Source organism: Rutidosis leptorrhynchoides, chromosome 11 (genome assembly GCF_046630445.1).
Source record: "Rutidosis leptorrhynchoides isolate AG116_Rl617_1_P2 chromosome 11, CSIRO_AGI_Rlap_v1, whole genome shotgun sequence".
Taxonomy (NCBI): Eukaryota; Viridiplantae; Streptophyta; class Magnoliopsida; order Asterales; family Asteraceae; genus Rutidosis; species Rutidosis leptorrhynchoides.
Window position 1 is genome coordinate 205,789,435 of NC_092343.1, and position 22,151 is coordinate 205,811,585.

Genomic DNA, 22,151 nt, shown 5'->3' on the forward strand with positions numbered 1-22,151 from the left:
AAAATCAAAATTTGTAATTGGGTTTGAATGAGTATGGTTGTTTTGATCTCTATGAAAGAATGTATATTATTGTGAAAGTAGGAAGTATAGTTGATAATTTGCTTGATCAGATTCGAAGAATGTAACATATTAATTGTGAATTTATATATCTCTCGGGTATTACCTACCCGTTACAAAAAAATTCACAATTAATATTTTGTACAAAAGAATTTTATTACAGTCTTTATGAAAATATATATATGTATATTTTCTTCAGATGTAACATAGATTTAATGAGTTAATGTTAAATTAAACTCATTTGATTTACGGTTGAAACTAGAATTGAATAATCCCGAAAGGCTTTAAAAAGTACATAACTTTTACGCAGTATTTCTTTAATGACATTGAAATTATGAATCAATACTTCGTTATTTGTTGATGTATGATGTTCGGTTCGTGGAATTCTTGTGAATTTCGCAAAGTACGAATGATGTTATCTGAAAAGTTTCGAGTACATCGATGATGAAAGTGTAAAATCAAATATATACTTGATTTATTATGAATTGGAATTTGTTGAATTGCGACAGAGATTGTAGTTAACGCTGGTTAAGTTGCGGCCGAAGGACGTACATTATTGCATATTTGTACTATGAATTAACCGAGTAGTTAAGATTCACACACAATAGCTTAGCACGGAAAGATTTATTTCAAAAAATATATATATATATAATATACATATAATTTCTTCAGAGGGAATGAGTTAATTCTTCATAACTCGTTGATACAATATACACGTTATTGATTCGTAATGATGTCCACAGTGATTCTTGAACTGATGGAGTTTGTGATGTTATCGGTGTTGTTGATTCAGATGTTGACTGTACTGATGATGCTGGTAACGCTGACGGTACTGTTGATGCTGTTGGTAAAGCAAGTTTAGCTTGTTAATCACACACCATTTTTGTCAGGGTTTCTACTCTTCCTTCTATCATTTTGGTTCGCTTAACTGATTTATGGTTAGGGCTAGATTAGATAATCTCTAAGACTTTAGAGATTACATAATCGCCGCGGAATGTTTCTCCAATGAAGTTATGAATTAATACTTCGTCAGTTATTGTTGTTGGTACTCCTTGGTATCTATGGTGCGTATGACGTTGATGCTCGTGGGATAGATTGTGAAGTTGAGGTTTACGACGCGGTTGTGGTTGGAGGTGGTAATGGTACTGTTGGCGTTGATGATGGTGGTACTGGTTATGCTGCTGGTGCTGCTACTGGTGTTTGTAATTTCTGCACCATATTCTCCAAAGCTACTACCCGAGCGCGAAGCTCGTTGACTTCTTCTATTACACCGGGGTGATTGTCGGTTCGGACGAGCGGATAAATAAAATCTAGAATTTGATGGAGTATATAATCGTGACGAGATACTCTGGAAATGAGAGAGAAAATGGTGTTTCGGACAGGTTCACCGGTAAGTGCTTCAGGTTCTTCGTCAAGAGGGCAATGTGGTGGATGGAAAGGATCGCCTTCTTCTTGTCTCCAATGATTGAGGAGACTACGAACCCATCCCCAATTCATCCAGAATAGATGATGACTGATTGGTTGATCCATTCCGGTCACACTGCTTTCAGAGCTTGAGTGAGATTCCATTTCAGAATCCGAGTGACTTGAACTGATGACAACTTCCATTTCGTACGATTGGATAAAGGATTTTTCGATATAAAATGATTTTCCGGCTATCGGGTGGTATTCTATTTACATAGGATATCCATATATGTATATAGATCAAAAGATTTCATAGATTACGGAGGAATTTACGGAATATGTCAGGCAAAGTTTACAGTAATAGATACGATAAGATATGATTTAGCTGATACGCTAAGATATGAATTTTGTCTATACACTACTCATGCAATTAATGTAGCAAGACGTGTCTAGACTAATAATGATAAGCTGGTAATTTCCTAAGGATGATAAGCAGATGATTTTCGACTAGAAATGATAAGCAAAACTTTTGACATGCAGACACGGTCGAAGTCCAGACTCACTAATGCATCCTAACGACTTATCAGTTAGACACACTAATGCAGACCTGGTTCGCTAAGACCACCGCTCTGATACCAACTGAAAGGACCCGTTCATATACATTATAAACGATTCACAATAGTTGATTACATCGTGAGGTATTTGACCTCTATATGATACATATTACAAACATTGCATTCGTTTTTAAAAGACAAACTTTCTTTACATCGAAAATTGACAGGCATGCATACCATTTCATAATATCCACTATCCAATTATAAATTAACTTAATAGTAATCTTTGATGAACTCAATGACTCGAATGCAACGTTCTTCGAAATATGCCATGAAATACTCCAAGTAATATCTTTAAAACAAGCAAATGCACAGCGGAAGATTTCTTTTATACCTGAGAATAAACATGCTTTAAAGTGTCAACCAAAAGGTTGGTGAGTTCATTAGTTTATCATAATCATTCATTTCCATCATTTTAATAGACCACAAGAATTTCATTTCCAGTTCTCATAAATATACGTCCCATACATAGAGACAAAAATAATCATTCATATGGATTGAACACCTGGTAACCGACATTAACAATATGCATATAAGAATATCCCCATCATTCCGGGATCCTCCTTCGGGCATGATATAAATTTTGAAGTACTAAAGCATCCGGTACTTTGGATGGGGTTTGTTAGGCCCAATAGATCTATCTTTAGGATTCGCGTCAATTAGGGTGTCTGTTCCCTAATTCTTAGATTACCAGACTTAATAAAAAGGGGCATATTCGATTTCGATAATTCAACCATAGAATGTAGTTTCAATTACTTGTGTCTATTTCGTCAAACATTTATAAAAGCGCATGTATTCTCAGTCCCAAAAATATAAAGGGTAAAAAGGCAAATGAAACTCACCATACTGTATTTCGTAGTAAAAATACATATAACGTCATTGAACAAGTGCAAGGTTGGCCTCGGATTCACGAACCTAAATTAATTATATATATTTATGTGTTGGTCAATATTTGTCTAACAAATTAGGTCAAGTCATAATGTACCACAATCCTAATGCTCGAGACTAATATGCAAAAGTCAACAAAAGTAAATTTGACTCAAAATAATTTTCAAAAAATCTATACATGATTAATATATAGTTTAAATATCGGCCTTTTATATTTTTAAATATTTTTAAAAGATTTATTAGAGTAAATAATATAATTTATTTATTAATAAATAAAATTTTATATTAAATTTATATAATAAAATATACTTTTATATATATTAAGTAATAAAATTTATAGGGTTTATTTAATATCATAAAGATAATATGATAGGTATTATTAAAGTAAGTTATTACACGTAATAAAATATGTTTATATCACATATTTATTTGATAATATAATATCTATAATGATAGTAAGTAAAAGTTGTATTATTTTGTAATAATAATTATTATTATAAAAATAACAATATTTATAATTACTAAGATGACGTTATGATAAAACGATAATTCTAATTATGATAACTTTAATATTTACGATAATTTTTTTAATATTATCTTTAAAATAATAATTCTATTTAAAATAATAATAATAATGATATTTTATAGTAACAATGACATTTCTATTAAAATGATAATTTTTGTTAAAATGATAGTTTTAATACTAACGATACTTTTAATAATAATAGTAATGATAAAAATAATAAGAACGATAATTTTATCTAAATCAATATCTTATAATATTTTAATTTCATCATGATACTCTTACTCATTATTTCCTAATCGTTTCGTTTAATAGCTTTTAATCGTCTTTTATATCGTGTCCATAATAATGATAATAATAGTAATCAAAATAATTAGGTGTTACAAATATTTGTTTTAATTACACTAATATTAATAATGATAGTTACTATAACATTATTAACGATAATACTAATAATTATCTTAATGATAATATAGTAATAATAATAATAACAATAAAAATAACCATTTTTAAATAATGATATATATATATTAATAATGATAATAATAATAATAATATTACTAATAATAATAATAATAATAATAATAATAATAATAATAATTGGATAATAATAATAATACTAATTATAACTTTAACAATAATAACGATAGTAATAATAAAAAAATTAACAATTTTTAATGATAAATCCCTTTTATTGATAAAGATAATAATAATGATAATAATAAGATAAAACTAGAACGACGATAAAAACGACGATAATAATAATCATTTTTAATAAAAATATCGAAAATTCAATTGATTATAACTTCTAATCCATTCATCGAAACCATTCGATATCTAAAGGAAAAGTTCTTAATTTTTCGCTAGCTTTCCAAGGACATGCATATCTTATACCTTATCTCAACCGCAAGTGTAACTAATTCAATATTCAACCTAACCTGTTTAAGGGCAATATCAAAAGTACAAGCATGCATAATCCTAAATACTCGAGCACTAGTCAGGGATACACTATTAGTATGTAAAAGTTAAATTATGAGTACTCACGTATCAATATTGAGATTCAATATTGCAGGAAAGGTACGTAGACGCAACGTAAATGATAAACACTATATTGACCTCGCGAGCATACCCATGAACCATACTCAATCACCTCCATAGCTATAACCCATAATTTCCTTAATCCTATTCTACTCGAAAAACAATTTCGAAATCACTCGGACAGCACTCCGTCATAATATTTTATGTATACTAATAATATCTTGAAATAATACGGAGTAAATATATATATGTAAATCGATTGAGAGAGTTTAGAGAAAAATATTTTCAAGTTTCTATGAAATAATGAAACCTATTGAATTCTATTTATAATAGATTTTTGAATTATTAAAGTGAATTATTAAAGTATGAATTATTAAAGTGAATTATTAAAGTATGAATTATTAAAGTGAATTATTAAAGTATAAATTATTAAAGTGAATTATTAAAGTATGAATTATTAAAGTGAATTATTAAAGTTAAATTAAAGTAAAAATAAAGTAAAGGTAAAGTTTAAATATAGTAAAAGTATAAAACTATGTATGTATAATACGCGTATAAATATATATAATATTAATTTAAATCGTTATATATATTTAATAAAATAAAATATAAATATTATTATCTTTATCATACAAGTTAAGTAATGAGTTGTCAAAAGTGATTCTAGATATTTATAAAAGTTATATACGTTTTAATAATAAAGTTCTTTTTAAACTGAAAACGTTTTTGTACGTTTGAAACTAAATAGATCAATCGAGTCTTTATGAGATTCAATCTTCCACTATCCTTTGTCTAGTTCTCAATGATTGACAATTTGTTCTTATTTATAAATCACTTTACCATTTTTCGAATATTGTTAAAATGGAAAGATTTCTCAAATCAACGTGGGCCTTTCAACAGAGACTTGTAATCATAATTCAATATATTTGATAATTCAATCATTTGATCTTATCTTCTAATTTCATTGATAAACATTTTGAAACAGATACAATCATATAAAGTATTTAATCTAATATTTTGTTTACGTTTCAAGTTATAATATATATACACATATACATATATAATCATATTCGTTTAATGGTTCGTGAATCGTTGGAACTTGGTCGAGGTTGAATGAATGTATGAACATAGTTTAAAATTCTTGAAATTTAACTTAACAAATATTGCTTATCGTGTCGGAAACATATAAAGATTAAAGTTTAAATTTGGTTGGAAATTTCTGGGTTGTCACATGACGCGAATCCTAAAGATAGATCTATTGGGCCTAACGAACCCCATCCAAAGTACCGGATGCTTTAGTACTTCGATGTTGTTTTTATCATGTCCGAAGGATTTCCCGAAATGATAGGGGATATTCTTATATGCATCTTGTTAATGTCGGTTACTAGGTGTTCAATACATATGAATGATATTTTTGTCTCTATGCTTGGGTCGTATATTTATGAGAACTGAAAATGAAAATCTCGTGGTCTATTAAAATGATGGAAATGATTATTTATGTTAAACTAATGAACTCACCAACCTTTTGGTTGACACTTTAAAGCATGTTTATTCTCAGGTATGAAATAAATCTTCCGCGGTGCATTTGCTCATTTTAAAGATATTACTTGGAGTCATTCATGGCATATTTCAAAAGACGTTGCATTCGAGTTGTTGAGTTCATCGAGATTATTATTAAGTCAATTATAGTTAGATATATTATGAAATGGTATGCATGCCGTCAACTTTCGATGTAATGAAAGATTTATCTTTTCAAAAACGAATGCAATGTTTGTAAAATGTATCATATAGAGGTCAAGTACCTCGCGATGTAACCAACTGTTGTGAATCGTTTATAATCGATATGGACTTCGTCCGGATGGATTAGGACGGGTCTCTACATTTTTCTCTTAACAAATTTGTGCAAAGCTACAGACTCCTACTGTAGAGACCACCGTTCAGAAGATTTTAAGATACTGAAAATACAAATTTTGACGCTATTTGAAGACCTCCGAAATGAACATCAAACAATCACTACAAGAATGGTCTCGATGATTGACATTCATGGATCATTCAGTAGATCCGTAGACCATGTTCTCATCGAACTTCAAGATTTGTCACGAGCTGAAACCGTACATTATCTCTCTTTCAGAAGATCTTCGAGAGAAATACTGGATCTTCTACTACTCTTGGTCCGATACTTTCTCCGAATCTTTCCACCCAGACTCACATTCCCTCGAGAAGACCACAATTACAACTACTAGAGGGGAATGTCTGCTTTTTAGGCATCATTATATTCGAGCCAATGACCTTAAACAAAAGCACTTCTCGGGAGGCAAACCGTGCAATAAAGTACAGTAGAAGAATAAAGGATGACAAATGAGCCGATCAATAAAGGGCGTAACTTCCAAGATTGCTGAAACAACCTGCCTTCACAAGCCAGCCAGTTTCTTCACAAGCAACCACGACAATCCTATGGGGGGTACTTCTTTCTTCTCGTTAGTAGCTCAAATTTAAATTATGCCACATCCTAGCTTATCACTAAGTGTGAGATTCTAACCGAAATAAACACTAGACAAATAATCCCAAAAATTGTTAACTAAAACTCCTAAGTGTGGGATACACTAGGAACATTGGGAACAATGTTCGTCTAAGTGTGGGATGTTGGTATAATCTTTTTATGCTGTATTAAAATAACCCCATTACAAAGATTCGTAGTTCTTAAGCCAAATTTCAAAATTGTTAACCACTGAAAGCCTTTCCGAAAAGTACTTTCGAAAACCTAAAACGTTTGTAAATAAAAATTAAGGCTTAAGTAAGGTAGAAATCTTATTGGGACGAACCGAATCTCTAATAGAGCATTACATGACTAGGCATTATCGACCTAAATTGATTATGGTGAGGCACCCAAATAAGTCTATATAAGCATTTATCTTTAATGATTCACTATTTTCCGTTGAGAGTGCCGATGTCTGTACTCAGAATCAGAACTTGCTCTAGATCTGATTTTCCAAGTAACGAAATGTTATTCGTGTATAATCAAAAGAACTAGCCATTTGTCAAAATAAACCCTTCACACCTTTCACCACATCAAACCATCATTCACATCATCTTTACTATCACTCGAAAAATCCAGAAAATGAGATTCCTTCCGAAAAACCCGATATTATAAACTTCTCAAGTATCACGGCAAAGGTCTTGCAAAAAGTTTACCGGTAGTAAGTTTCATGCGATGAAATCTCAAAAAAAATGTGTATTTTCAAAGTTCTGAAAAAAGGAGCAGAACTTATAAAGAGAAACGCCGAAGAAGAACTTGACCAAAGAATGCCTATCACTCCAAAGGAGAAAGTGCTTCTCAAAAATATCAGCACCCCTATATAACTTTCAATCCCGAAACTCAGAATAAAGTCTTTTAAAGACTAAATTACCCATTCACACCCCTTAAAACAACTTCCCCACCACTAAAAAATTCCTTTCTATGCTTCCAAATTGACAAATGACCTAGAAACTATGGTTATTACTGTTTTCGCATTAGTAGCAAAGATTTGAGTCTTTATCAAGCCTATGACGATGAGTGCAACATGACTGGCTATGAGTGAATTCAATTCTTAAATCTATAGGGAACCTTAAATACTTGTGTGATTTGAGTGACTCGTGAAAGCTAGTCTAAGTCATGTAACCTCCTCGCATGCTTGCAGAGATAGTTTCAACCCTAACATAGATGACTCACCTTATCTTTTCTCTCTTATAATAAAAATCAAACCGCATAGGCTAATAAAAAAGAAACTTCGAAAGATTTCTTAAAGTTAAAATGAGAAGTTTGCTTGAGGTCAAAATTGATATCGGCTAAAAAGTCACATTTTCAACCAGGTATTGAGGCCCAAAAACATTAAAGTTCCAAGAAATATCGCTAAAATACTCGCTTTGTCGGATAAAATTGAAGATCAAGTGATTACGAAGATAGTGCAAAAAAAATCAAGAGAATCGGAGCTAAAACGAAGATTCTAGCGCGAAAATGGTGAAAGACAAGTTACGAGCCCGAAAATCAAGTCACGATCCAGCAAAAACAGCAAACCAGGGCAACAATACAGCCTGCCATCTGGCTTTCCATACGGCTTGCCACATGGGATATGGCCTGCCATGCATCCGGGCACAACAAACAGTTTGCCAAGCCATACGCGCAGGCCATATGGCTTGCTATACGGCCTGCCAGCTGTATGACAGCAAAACCATTTTCTATTTAAGGGCCATTTATCATCCATTTTTACACACTCTTCAATTCACTTCTCTCTCTGTCTCTTTCTACAATATTAGTCATACTTTCAAGGTCTTCGACTCCGTGCGGAAAACCTAGTACCCGAAAAAAAGCGCCGAAGATTGTATTAGGAGCGGTCTGGAGTTTGAAGTTGTCACTTTCGTATTCGAAACTCGTTTAATCTACTGGTACTTCTATCCTTTGTCTTTATATAATGTCTTCTGTCATTATGATTTGTGATATTGTTACCATGATTAGCGAGTAGTTATCTTTAATGTTTGCTATAATGTAGTTAGTTATAATGCCGATATAATATTATGGTTTGCGTATGTTGTCGAGCTGCTTTACGATTATGTTTTAAACTCAATTGCTTTTCCCACTAATAGAACGTAGTTATCGGCTCTGTTATTGGGAAGTCGCGAACCTCGATTCAGAGTACACTATATGTGTCACCCCTTGGTAAGAGAAGTCTATCGGATTCAACGTAAATTTGACTGAGGCACACCGGTTGTAGTAAGTCCACCGAGCCTTGGATTGCGACTGAGGACTATTTCGTAGTGAAACATCTAACTAGGCCCGTAGTACATTGTCGGTCATAAAGCATGCTAGTGTAATCACCAAGCATATAAACTTCGTGCGTGCACGCTGAAGCACAACGGTTGTTGTAAGCTTTACCTCTGCTAAGTAAGGCCATGGAACCCGGTTAGTGCTGATTACTACACTTCACCATAACGCGATCTCAAGCATTGCACCCCTCTTGAGGGATTCTTAGTTAATTAAGGAAATGTTTGTTTAAACACATAAAGGATTGGACCGTTAGGATAACCAAATGTGTTCATGAAAGTCAAACCGACTTGACCATGGTGTTCTTTATGGTTGAACTATTTTTAAGGGCCTAACTATCTTTTTAAACCCAATCATTAACGAAAGCATCGAAACACATCACGTCTCTCGGATATAGCATACCTTGTCATTGTGCTTAAGAAAGTTTAGACCTTTGTGGAATGTTAATACGTCACCCAACCGAGTCTCTCAATTGCATGAGCCGTTTGAACGTGTATGCCTGTAGTAAAAATGCACGGGCGTCGGGGGTAAGGACGTTGCTGTCTATTCGGAATCTTCAAGCCTAACGCATTACCCAGTGGCATGGCGTATGACAGGGGCGTTAGGACCAGTGTAGTGAATACAATGTCACTACATATTAATGAGCCAGCATTCCATAATCTCAGCAAAGTAAATGACGAAAGCATAGTATGCACTTGCTTTAACCTTATCTGAATTACAAATTTTATCGCATTTACTTTATTTTATCTTATAAACTAGAAAACTCAAAATTAGGTAATATACCACTACTCCTTCACTTTAGGATTATCTTAATCTTTAGTTATAGTTTCGATTCTACTGATATCTTAAAAATTCGACACTAGGTCATACTTCCCTTACTCACCATAATAAGGAGTATTACGATTTAGGCCCCGCTAAATATAAATTTAAAACTATTGCTCTCACCTCCCGATAGCTGATTCTGACGCCTTGCGACCTAACAACACCGCATAAATAAAACCGCCGTTTCGGTCATATCAACATCCATATAATGAAATTTCATATGCATATTATAAGTGTAAACACATTTCTTATATGAAGTTTAAATCATATTGTGAATGCAAACAGCAAACACGTTGTTATGTGAAAATCGATGCAAGTTGTTAATACAAACACATCCATTACATAAAATTCGGATGCATATTAAAGATAGTTAGGGCCCGTTCGCTCACGGAATTCAATGATATTCCGGCGGAATTAGAATTGAATTTACTATAATTTTGCCGGAATCCTATTGAATTATGTGAGCCAAATGGAGCATTATTCTTTTTGAACGTTTCCGAGTACTACCCAAAACCTTAGGTAATGTTTAACTATATTTGTAATGTGGGAATGGTTTGTTGGGCTAAAATCACAATAAAACGTCAATTGTTATGACTTACAAAGAAGAAGAAAAGTAAAAGGAAGTCTTTGGTTTGGTAAGTTGGCATCGGCTAAAATGGGAATTAACTAACTTCTCAAGTTGATTCGCGATTCTTGTTGGCAAAAACTAATGCCAACAATTTTTTGTTATGAGCGTGGCCCAATGGACATCTTGAGCTTGAGTTGGAAAGTCACGGAATATACCAACCTACGTTGCTTTATTCTTATTGGTCTTACTTTTTTTTTTTTGTAATTATCGATATTAATTGTAATTGAAATATTTTTATTTTTGTTTCCAATTATATTTTTCACATTATCACAATACTTTCCACCAATACCTAAATCTACACCACCATTACAGTTTCAATTCACATCTTCGCATCATTAAAAAAATTCCCACCTCAATAACATTATATTTTCAACTCACATCGCCATCTATCTAAAATAAAACTCACATCACCTACCCACACTATACACCATAACGAAAAGTCTTAGCGGGCCTTACACCTAGGATGTTGAGAGTAACGATATCGTGTATGTTTATTCATATAATGAATAAAAAAACATATGCGTTTTGCTAACGGCAGTCGTTAGGGTTGTCGATAACGTGCTTTAAATTGTTGCACATCTTGATAACTGCCATTTTAAAGTGACCGATAGCCGTAATTTACAATGATTCAATGCATGTTAATGACAGCACTTAGGGTTGTCGTTAGCAAAATCTAAAACATAAAAAAACATGAATAATTTGAGGAATAGATATGGTTACCTTAAGCGTGCAAATATAGTTATACTGCTAAAATGGTGTTGCTTCAATGTGGTGTATATGACAAACTTTTAGGTCAAATTATAATTGAAATATTGTTTTTTTATAGATTTATTTTAAAGTTCGACTATTTATGAATGAAGTATAATAACTGCATATTTCATAATTCTAGTTGGATTATTAAAATATCATCTATGTATAATATCTATCTATATACGATATACACCGTTTCCACTTTCATCCAACGATATATATAATCATATTATCATCAATGTAACTGAAGTTTGAATTCTTCTTCTTGAAATAGCAAAAAAATCGAAACCAATAAAGCTAAATAGAGTTGCACATATTATATGATAAATTGTCCCTCAAGTAATTGTTTCCTTTAACCACCTTACCATTACTCCATACCATCATCATTACTCACGTTCTTATTCTTCTATCTAATAACCCATGCATCAATTTTTCTTGTTCCAAGATATATATATATATATATATATATATATATATATATATATATATATATATATATATATATATATATATATATATATATATATATATATATATATATATATATATATATGGGCATGATCAATGGGGAAGTAACCAATCGGGGGGAAGCAAATTTTATTTTTTTTGTTTTTTAAATTTTTTTTTTTCCGGCATCAAGATCACAAGAAAATATGAACATTTAGAAGAGACACTTTGTGATGAATGTTATTATTTAGGCGGGAAAACGATCGACAAAAATAACATTCAAGATAATATTGTTTGTAAAGAATATGAATGTTTTTTTTCTTCATGTTTTGTGAAGTAAAATTTAGCTCGATTTAGAGTTTAGGGTTTAGGGCTTAGGGTTTGAGGTTTGGTGTTTTGGGTTTATTCCATAAACCCAAAACACCAAACCCTAAACCCTAAACCCTAAACCCTAAACTCTAAACCGTTCGTGTTAAAAACTCAATCTAAATCCTAAATCTAAACCCTAAACCCTAAATTTCTAAACCCTAATATATAAACCCTAATATCTAAACCCTAATATCTAAACCTCAATAGCTAAAACCTCAAAATACGTTCGAAAAACACGATAATTGTTATATATTACTTCTTCGAGCGTTTTCCCGCCAAAATAAAAACATTTATCACAAAGTGGCTCTACTAAATGTTCATATTTTCATCTCATCTATAATGTTCGTGAATAAAGTTTTTTCAAAAAACGAAAAAAAAAATGTTTTTGCTTCCCCCCGCTTCCCCCCGAATGGTTACTTCCCTCTTGATCCTACCACTAAATAACATTTAAGATAATATTGATCATGAAGTATGTTAAACATCGAACATCTTTTTTTTCATGTTTTGTGAACTACTTTTTGTCAAAATTTAGCCTGATTTAAAGTTTAGGGTTATGTATTTTGCGTTTAGTCTCTCTTTCTTTTTCAACTAAGATAAAAATATAGGTAAAAAGTAAGAGATAAAACTCGAAAGAATACAAAAAGTACATGTTAAAATAACTTTTTTTTAAATTGTGTGTGTTTTATCTGTGACTATTAATATGAGACGGAGAGAGTATAATAGTTGAAGTTTCTATATTTTCATAGGAGATCTCAAATTCATCTCGCTGGTATTGGAATTTCCTTGGAAATGGTTGATCTAAAATGGTCATCGGATGACCTACTTAAATAACATACATTTGAAAAAAAAAATTGAACTCCCTACTTAGCTATTAAATGCTAGATAGTGGTAGGATCAAGAGGGAAGTAACTAATCGGGGGGAAGCGGGGGGAAGCAAAAAGTTTTTTTTTTTTTTTTCGTTTTTTGAAAAAATTTTGTTCACGAACATTATAGATCGAACATTTAATAAAGACACTTTGTGACAAAAGTTTTTATTTTGGCGGGAAAACGTTCGAAGAAATAATATATAACAATTATCGTGTTTTTAGAGCGTATGTTGAGGTTTTAGCTCTTAAGGTTTAGATATTAGGGTTTATAGGGTTTAGATATTAGGGTTTAGAAATTTAGGGTTTAGGGCTTAGATTTAGGGTTTAGATTTAGGATTTCGATTGAGTTTTAACACGAACGGTTTAGAGTTTAGGGTTTATGGAATAAACCCAAAACACCAAACCCTAAACCCTAAACTCTAAATCGGGCTAAATTTTACTTCACAAAACATAAAAAAAAAACGTTAACATTCTTCACGAACAATATTATCTTGAATGTTATTTTTGTCGATCCTTTTCCCGCCTAAATAATAACATTCATCACGAAGTGTCATTTCTAAATGTTCATATTTTCGTGTGATCTCGATACCGGGAAAAAAAATTCCAAAAAAAATGAAATTTTTTTTTGCTTCCCCCGTTTTCCCCCGATTGGTTACTTCCCCATTGATCCTGCCCATATATATATATATATATATATATATATATATATATATATATATATATATATATATATATATATATATATATATATATATATATATATGGTGGTAGGATCAAGAGGGAAATAACCAATCCGTGGGAAGTAGGGGGAAGCAAAAACTTTTTTTTTTCGTTTTCTGAAAAAACTTTGTTCACGAACATTATAGATGAGATGAAAATATGAACATTTAATAAAGACACTTTGTGATAAATGTTTTTATTTTGGCGGGAAAATGCTCGAAGAAGTAACATATAACAATTATCGTGTTTTTCGAGCGTATGTTGAGATTTTAGCTGTTGGGGTTTAGATATTAGGGTTTAGATATTAGGGTGTATAGGGTTTAGATATTAGGGTTTAGAAATTTAGGATTTAGGGTTTATATTGAGTTTTTAACACGAACGGTTTAAAGTTTAGGGTTTAGGGTTTGATGTTTTGAGTTTATGAAATAAACCCAAAACACCAAACCCTGAACCCTAAACCCTAAACTCTAAATCGGGCTAAATTTTACTTCACAAAACATGAAAAAAGAACGTTCATATTCTTCACGAACAATATTATCTTGAATGTTATTTTTGTCGGTCGTTTTCCCGCCTAAATAATAATATTCATCACGAAGTGTCTTTTCTAAATGTTCATATTTTTGTGTGATCTTGATGCCGGAAAAAAAAATTCCAAAAAAAAGCGAAAAACCAAATAATTTTACTTCCCCCGCTTCCCCCCGATGGTTACTTCCCCATTGATCCTGTATATATATATATATATATATATATATATATATATATATATATATATATATATATATATATATATATATATATATATATATATATATATATATATATATATATATAGGGGCACGATCCATGGATAAGCTTAAAAGGAGTACAAACGGGATAAGCAAAATAAAAATTTTTTTTTTGAATTTTTTTTTACATTCATAAATCTGCATTAAAATGCACATCTAATCAATTTTTTTCATATAAAAAAAGTTTAAAATCTTTCAAAAATCGATGATGAATGGTAAAATTAACCATTCATCTGGTTAATTTATCATTCATTTTGTTCGCGATGAATGATAAAATTAATCAATGCTATAAAAAACCAGGTGAATGGTTAAATTAACCATTCATCTGTTTTTTTATCATTCATCATAAACAGATGAATGGTTAAATTAACCATTCATCTGCTTTTTTTTAGCATTGATTAATTTTATCATTCATCGCGAACAAAATGAAAGATAAATTAACCAGATGAATGGTTAATTTTACCATTCATCATCGATGTTTACCATTCATCATCGATTTTCGAACGATTTTGTTAAAAAACTTTTTAAAATTTTTTCGTTTTCTTCTATTTGCATATTAAAGGATCGTTTTTTTTTTAAAAAAAAAATTTGAAATTTTACTTATCCCTTTTGTGCCCCATTTAGTGCTTATCCATGGATTGGTCCACTATATATATATATATATATATATATATATATATATATATATATATATATATATATATATATATATATATATATATATATATATATACACTTGTTAATTATAGTAAATACCAATAGTAGTTATATTATGTTCTCTTCGTCCCAAATCTATCGTTTCAGATAAAAAAAATACACATTTTATGAAAAAAAGACAGTCACACGTATTTTTTTTTTACATTTTAATCTTATCTTTTACTTTTTATATATTCTTTTCTTAAATGTGTAAAGTAAATTTATGAAAGAATTTTATGACATTATTTTTATACATTTATAAAAATGAAAAATTAGTTTCAAAATAATGGAAAATAGAATTGAGATGGCTTGAGTAATTGATACGATATTACATGAAGGTGACTCATGTGAATGTGTTTTTAATGCATAGTGACGTAAATATATTATAGCTTCTCTCTACCAAAGAAAACTATATATATGTCCACAACAACATAGAATATATATCCATTTCATAGCTTTCCTCTAGTTTAAATCCATTTCATAGCTTGCCCTCTAGTCTTGTTTATCTCTTTTCTTATCGGTTACTTGATCTAAGAAATGTATCTACAGAAACACTTAGTAATCATACTAACAATTTTGGTGTCAACCCTCTCTTGTTCTTCCTATGATAACCATAACCAACATCGTGAGCCAACACGAGCCCTATTAGCAAAAAACCGGCCCAAACCACATCGAGTCAATGTGGACCACTATGGAGCCATGGCTAATGGCGGCGATGATTCAAAGGTATTATTTCGGTACCAAAATCTACAATAACCGAAAACATGAAAGATGTATTGTCTCTTCCTTATATTTCTATATATGGCATGTTTTTTACATAAAAAAAAAACATACGATATTATGTTTAAAATATGATAGTCTGAACAGGGAAAAATACTATTACCTGTTTACACGTTTTCAAACTATCTTAATTGTTTTGATATGTTTAACTTTGTAGGCATTTATGGAGGCATGGATGAATGCTTGTAACTCTTCAGATATATCTGAGTTTGTGGTTCCTAGAAACAAAGTGTATCATCTTAAGCCCATTACATTTTCTGGTCCTTGTAAATCTAATGTCAGAGTTAAGGTAATATCTACATTCATATATATGAACTTTTATATATGTAGATCATAATTACGAGCAGTAAACTTCCATTGATGATATACTTTAAACCAAGCATGACAATAATTTCTAAAATTATATATTTTTGAACACAAATATTTGTATTAAAAAGCGTACCCATGCATTCTATGAGCACTTGAATATATGATGATTATGAAAAGTAACTAAACAAACAAACACACGGTTGTCATCATGCAATATAATATGAATCATACAACCGGCAAAAATTGTGATGTAACAAAACCTTGTCAAATATGAACGAAATTTGTTAGTGACCTAAGTTTTGCAACTTTGGATTCATGTCATTTTGATGATATATATTATACGTCCATGCTTTATTTTAATCGTTCGGTAAATTGTTAAATTATACAAGGTTTATGGGACAATAAAAGCTTCTTCACATCTATCGGATTACGAAGAAGATCGTAGACATTGGATTATATTTGAAGATCTTGAGAACTTAGTTGTTGATGGGGGAGGAACCATCAATGGAAATGGAAGAATATGGTGGATTAGATCATGTAAAGTTGATGAAACTCAAGTATGTATAGCTTTTAATTTCCCTCTTTTTTCTAAATAATTTTCCAAATATAAATAATATATATTCTCTTATCAACTTACTATTTTGGATTATCCTATATAAGTGGTTCTAACCAAAATAGAGTATAAGGTCATATATATATATATATATATATATATATATATATATATATATATATATATATATATATATATATATATATATCCTCTGATCCCTCTGTATCATCGTTATATCAACACCAATTCTTTTACATATCATTTTAATAAACCATACCCACAAACATACAAAATTGTACAAGTTAACAAACATAATTTACAAATTAAATAAGTACCTCCCCTCTGCCATCAGCATGCATCAAGATAATGGATGGCACCCCTAAAAGATTAATTTTAACTTAGATGGAATATGTTATTATAGAATCTTAAAAATGTGTTCAGATTAATTTTAACTGAAATGGAATATTGCAACAAATTTATGAGTAAATGTTGACAAAATTAATTTAATCATTTCTTTTCTTCCTTCACGCTATTTAAACTTTGATCATGTATTTGTTAGTTGATTGATTAAAACCAATTCAAATACAGAAGTGATGCACGGAGTGGTTACTTATATCCATATATATCAATACAACATTTATGAATTAGTAAACTAAATATAATCAAAGGTTTACGAGTTACTTATGAATTATTTTTTCGAAGAAGTTTTACGATTTTGAACATTGTTTCACTAACATTATATTCTTTTTTTATGTACCTCTTTGCAGCCTTGCCTAGGAGCACCAACGGTATGTTCTTCACCTTGAGTTAAAATCTTATTTTGTAAATTTAATAAGTTTTATGTTATTTGAAATTTAATACGTTTTGTATTTTGAAACTTTTTTTTTTTTTTTTTTTTAAAGACAAGGTGTCAGCATTAAGCTGAATTTATTGATTTTCTTATAAAATGGAGTAACAATTTACCAAATCAAAGTAGCTTTAAAACCAAAATTAAATCTAAATATCTAATTATTTGCAGGCATTAACGTTCAACAATTGCACGAATCTGAATGTAAATCATATAAGGATTAAAAACCCACAACAGATGCATTTAACCTTTCAAAATTCAGTAAACGTGAGAGCTTCAGATTTGAAGATAATTGCACCTGCTAAAAGTCCTAATACTGATGGAATTCATATATCCGGTTCTCAAAATGTTCGTGTATTTAACTCCGTTGTTAGAACAGGTAATTTGCAAATCATATATATTTTATGTTTATCCAACAATGTTTTATATTGAGAACATTTGAATGTACTCTTTGTTCAAATTTATTCTTAGAAAACAATGTTTAAAATTGTGTTTTCATGTTGAAATTTCAAATAACATAAATAAATATTGTGGACGTAAACAAATCATTTTGCAGGTGATGATTGCGTTTCAATCGTAAGCGGATCAACAAATATCGTAATTAAAGAAATTAAATGTGGACCAGGTCATGGAATCAGGTATACAAAGTATTATATAATTATATTTATATTTATATAACCAATTATAGTTATATACAAGTATACTTTTTTTTAAACTGATTAATTGATTATATAGTAGTAAACTTTTAATTATAATTTCAGTATTGGGAGTTTGGGCAAGAACAATTCAGATGACAAAGTGTCAAATATATTAGTGGATAACGCAATAATATCTAATACCACCAATGGAGTCAGAATCAAAAGTTGGCAGGTAATTTAACTTCCATTTGGGCCATTTGGCACTATGGCACCAACTCATTCACTTTGTATTTAAATTAGTTTAATTCATGTAATATATACAGCTTCATAATAATAGTTTTATTTTGAAATTTTAAACTTCTACTTTAAAAACTTTGACTTTCTAATTGAATAATATTTGATAAAATTTGTATGTAAAAAAATTAATCTTAAATGTACGTTTATTAGTATAACTTATATCAACTTATTATAATAGGAAAAAATATATAAAATCAAAGATAAAAAATAAATTTTTCAAAAGTCAAAATTTAATGATAGAGCGGATAAATAAAGTACTATATTAAATTGAACAAATTAATTTTGTACATTTATGCATTCAAATTGGTCACCATGAATATGTTGAGGCCTATTTTTTTTTTTTTTTTTTTTTCTTATTAAATTCTCACTATGAATAAATATAAGATATATGTAGATAATAAGTGACTGATAAATAAATGTTGTGTATTTTAAGCACTGAATAATATTTGAATAATTGAATTACAAAAGAACTTTCATGTAATGAGTAGTTGAGAAAACGATTAATAAACATGGCATATTTTACTTATCAATATTTATAAATTTTAAACATTAAGACATGTATTAATAATAACTTTTAAAACGAATGACCTAAATGAAAGTTCACATTTAGTTGAATCTTTTTCATTAAAACGTGTCTTATCTAATAAGTCATAAACAAACACTTTTCTATATCGTTTTATATTAAGTTCTAGACTATAAAGTTGATTAAGTCAAAAAATGAAGACAGCCTTGGTTATTCTTATATATCATGTAAAGTTCGTTTTTATAATTAATAATTCGCCCTAAGAGTTGTTGTTAACGTGCATAAAAGGATTGTACAAATCAATAACCGCCACTATAATGTTAACATGTAACCGCCATAATGTTATCCAATACTTATAATTAATTGTAACTTCGATTTAATAAAGAGAAAATAAAGTTCACTTTCATATTCATATATAGCGTTCTTTTTTTTTTCTTTCAAATATATGTTCAATACAAAACAAAACAAAAAAAGGGAAAAACTGTAAGTCGTGCTCACTTTTTTTTTTTCCATCAACGTCGTCTAAAGTCAAAACCAAACTTGCCCTCAAAGTAGCTTTTAAATTACACACCTTTTTCCATTCTAAGTAGAGTTTGTTTTTCTTTTAAAAAAACAAATTCAACATCATATCCTTGAAAGGTGTTACATATGTATCCGGTTATGCATGTTATATATGTCTAACCATAAAACTATTTCATTTCTGGTTATATCTCTACTGTTTCACTATCCTTAACGCTGCATGCAACGCTCCACTACAAACAGTCTTACACTATTGGCCAATTAAATAGTAAACGTGCCTAATAAATATTCTTATTTAGTTGTAACACGAATGTAGATACCATATATTTGTGACAACTTCAAAACAACAATATAGGCATTTGTCATGAGACGAATTGAGTAAATTATAAATACTAACTCATTTCCTATATAAAAGTGAACACTTTGATTAATACGAATAACTAATGGATCCACAATGATGCAGGGAGGGTCCGGATATGCCAGAAATATAAAATTCCAAAACATTATGATGCATAATGTTACTAATCCAATTTTAATTGATCAAAATTATTGCGATCAGAAAGAAGCATGTCAAGAACAGGTAACTATTAGTTTTTGTATGAATTCATTCACTTGATTAATATTTCTTGTATTATATTACTAACATTTTCTTAATTGGTTCGTCTCGGTTTCCAGTACTCGGCTGTTCAAATCCAAAATGTTGTCTATAGGAACATCAGTGGCACAACTAATTCGAAACTAGCCATAAATTTCGATTGTAGCAAGACATTTCCATGTCAATCGATATCGTTGGATAATATAGCTCTAAATCGAGTAGGGGCCGAAGAGAATATGAAAGCATCGTGTTCGAATGTCAAGTTAAACACCATAGGGACTGTTACGCCGCGTTGTTAGTTAATGGTTAAAAGTAGATCATTAAGCGAAATAAAAATAATAGGAAAACTTGTAAATTCTTACAATTTACACATATATTTATATTTATGATAAGGTGTATGTATCAACCATTCCTTGTAACATTTGCTGCAAGTGAAATGTAGTTAATGGGAAAAAAGCTGAACTTCAATGATAGTGGCAGTGTATAATCTTTTGTTTCTTTTACAATAATAATAATAAATTTTTAATTATTATGATTATTGTAATACTAATACATTTCGGCCCAATATTTCTGTGTTTATTCGTTAGAAAAAGTTATGTGCAGCGACAAGTATCATATTTGGGACTAGAAGGTGCGCATAGTGCATAATTTATACGGAACCAGGTCTCATGCTCAAAGGGCTTGATTACCTGAGGTTTTACCTTTTATGGGAGAGCCAATGTGCTCGTTCATAAGAGGGTTTTCTTACTTACCCAAAAGTATCATATTTTATAGTGTTATTTTCGCTACATAATACGTGTATATAAAGAACTTTGTGACTATGCTCATATATGTGATTTGTTAGAGGAAGTTCGATCGCGCGTTGCAGCTGATTTTCTAATGTATCTGAGGAGTTGTTTGTATTGTGCGTTGTTAGGATATTAGGACCCAAACAATGCAAGTGATTCATAAAATCACTTACCAATAAACAATAAACGAAAGAATAATGCAAAAACTTAAATTGACACACACAAAATAACGTAGTTATATGCAATCGTTGTAATTGCTTTAGTTCACGGCCAACTAGAGAATTTTATTGATAATTTTCGTTCTCAATATTTAAAGGTTACATAAGGGTACTAATTATAGTGTAGGAGGAATCACAATTAGAATGGAACATGGAAATTCCATAAAATTCCTGGAAAAGTCAAACCTCGCATTTGGTGAAAAATATGTCACCATATGCGACCTCTATGGTCACATATTCCAAAAGCACTCAATCTATATTGATATGTTTTAACATGTTGCTTCACGTTTGAGCCACTTCATTTATTTTGTAACACTCTCACGTGACTAGACATAGATGTCACCATATGTCACTGTTTGTTGTTCCTATTTAATTATTTATTCCTACTTCATCTCCAACAATCTCTCACTTGAAGGAGTATTTAAACAAATCCATTATCGTGAACCCGTAAATCAAACAATCTAACTAAGAACGTTAAATTACAATTATACAGACAAACTCAATTTGGGACACACATACTCATACTTCAAATGAGTAGACTTTCGATACAAGGTTTTCAACACTACTTGTTAGAATCGAAATATCAACACTCTAATTTTCTAGTGGCGTCTTCTCTCATCAAGTCATGAGAAGACCGGTGGAGGTAATGCAAAACCTCAACTTCTCCGTCGTCACCACC

At 30.4% G+C, this 22,151-nt stretch overlaps 1 protein-coding gene across 2 annotated transcripts; it reads left to right on the forward strand.

Moving 5' to 3' along the window:
- Positions 1-15,871: 15,871 nt before the first annotated feature.
- Positions 15,872-20,941, forward strand: LOC139877159 (polygalacturonase QRT2-like). Of its 2 annotated transcripts, XM_071864573.1 has the most exons (9): positions 15,872-16,131; positions 16,343-16,474; positions 16,884-17,051; positions 17,815-17,835; positions 18,066-18,273; positions 18,451-18,532; positions 18,656-18,764; positions 20,335-20,451; positions 20,547-20,941. In XM_071864573.1, exons 1-9 carry the CDS (start codon positions 15,943-15,945, stop codon positions 20,763-20,765), a joined length of 1,245 nt encoding a protein of 414 aa, XP_071720674.1. In that variant the 5' UTR covers positions 15,872-15,942; the 3' UTR covers positions 20,766-20,941. The 2 variants fall into 2 exon arrangements, with proteins under 2 accessions (XP_071720674.1, XP_071720675.1); XM_071864574.1 differs by lacking the exon at positions 17,815-17,835.
- Positions 20,942-22,151: the final 1,210 nt, after the last annotated feature.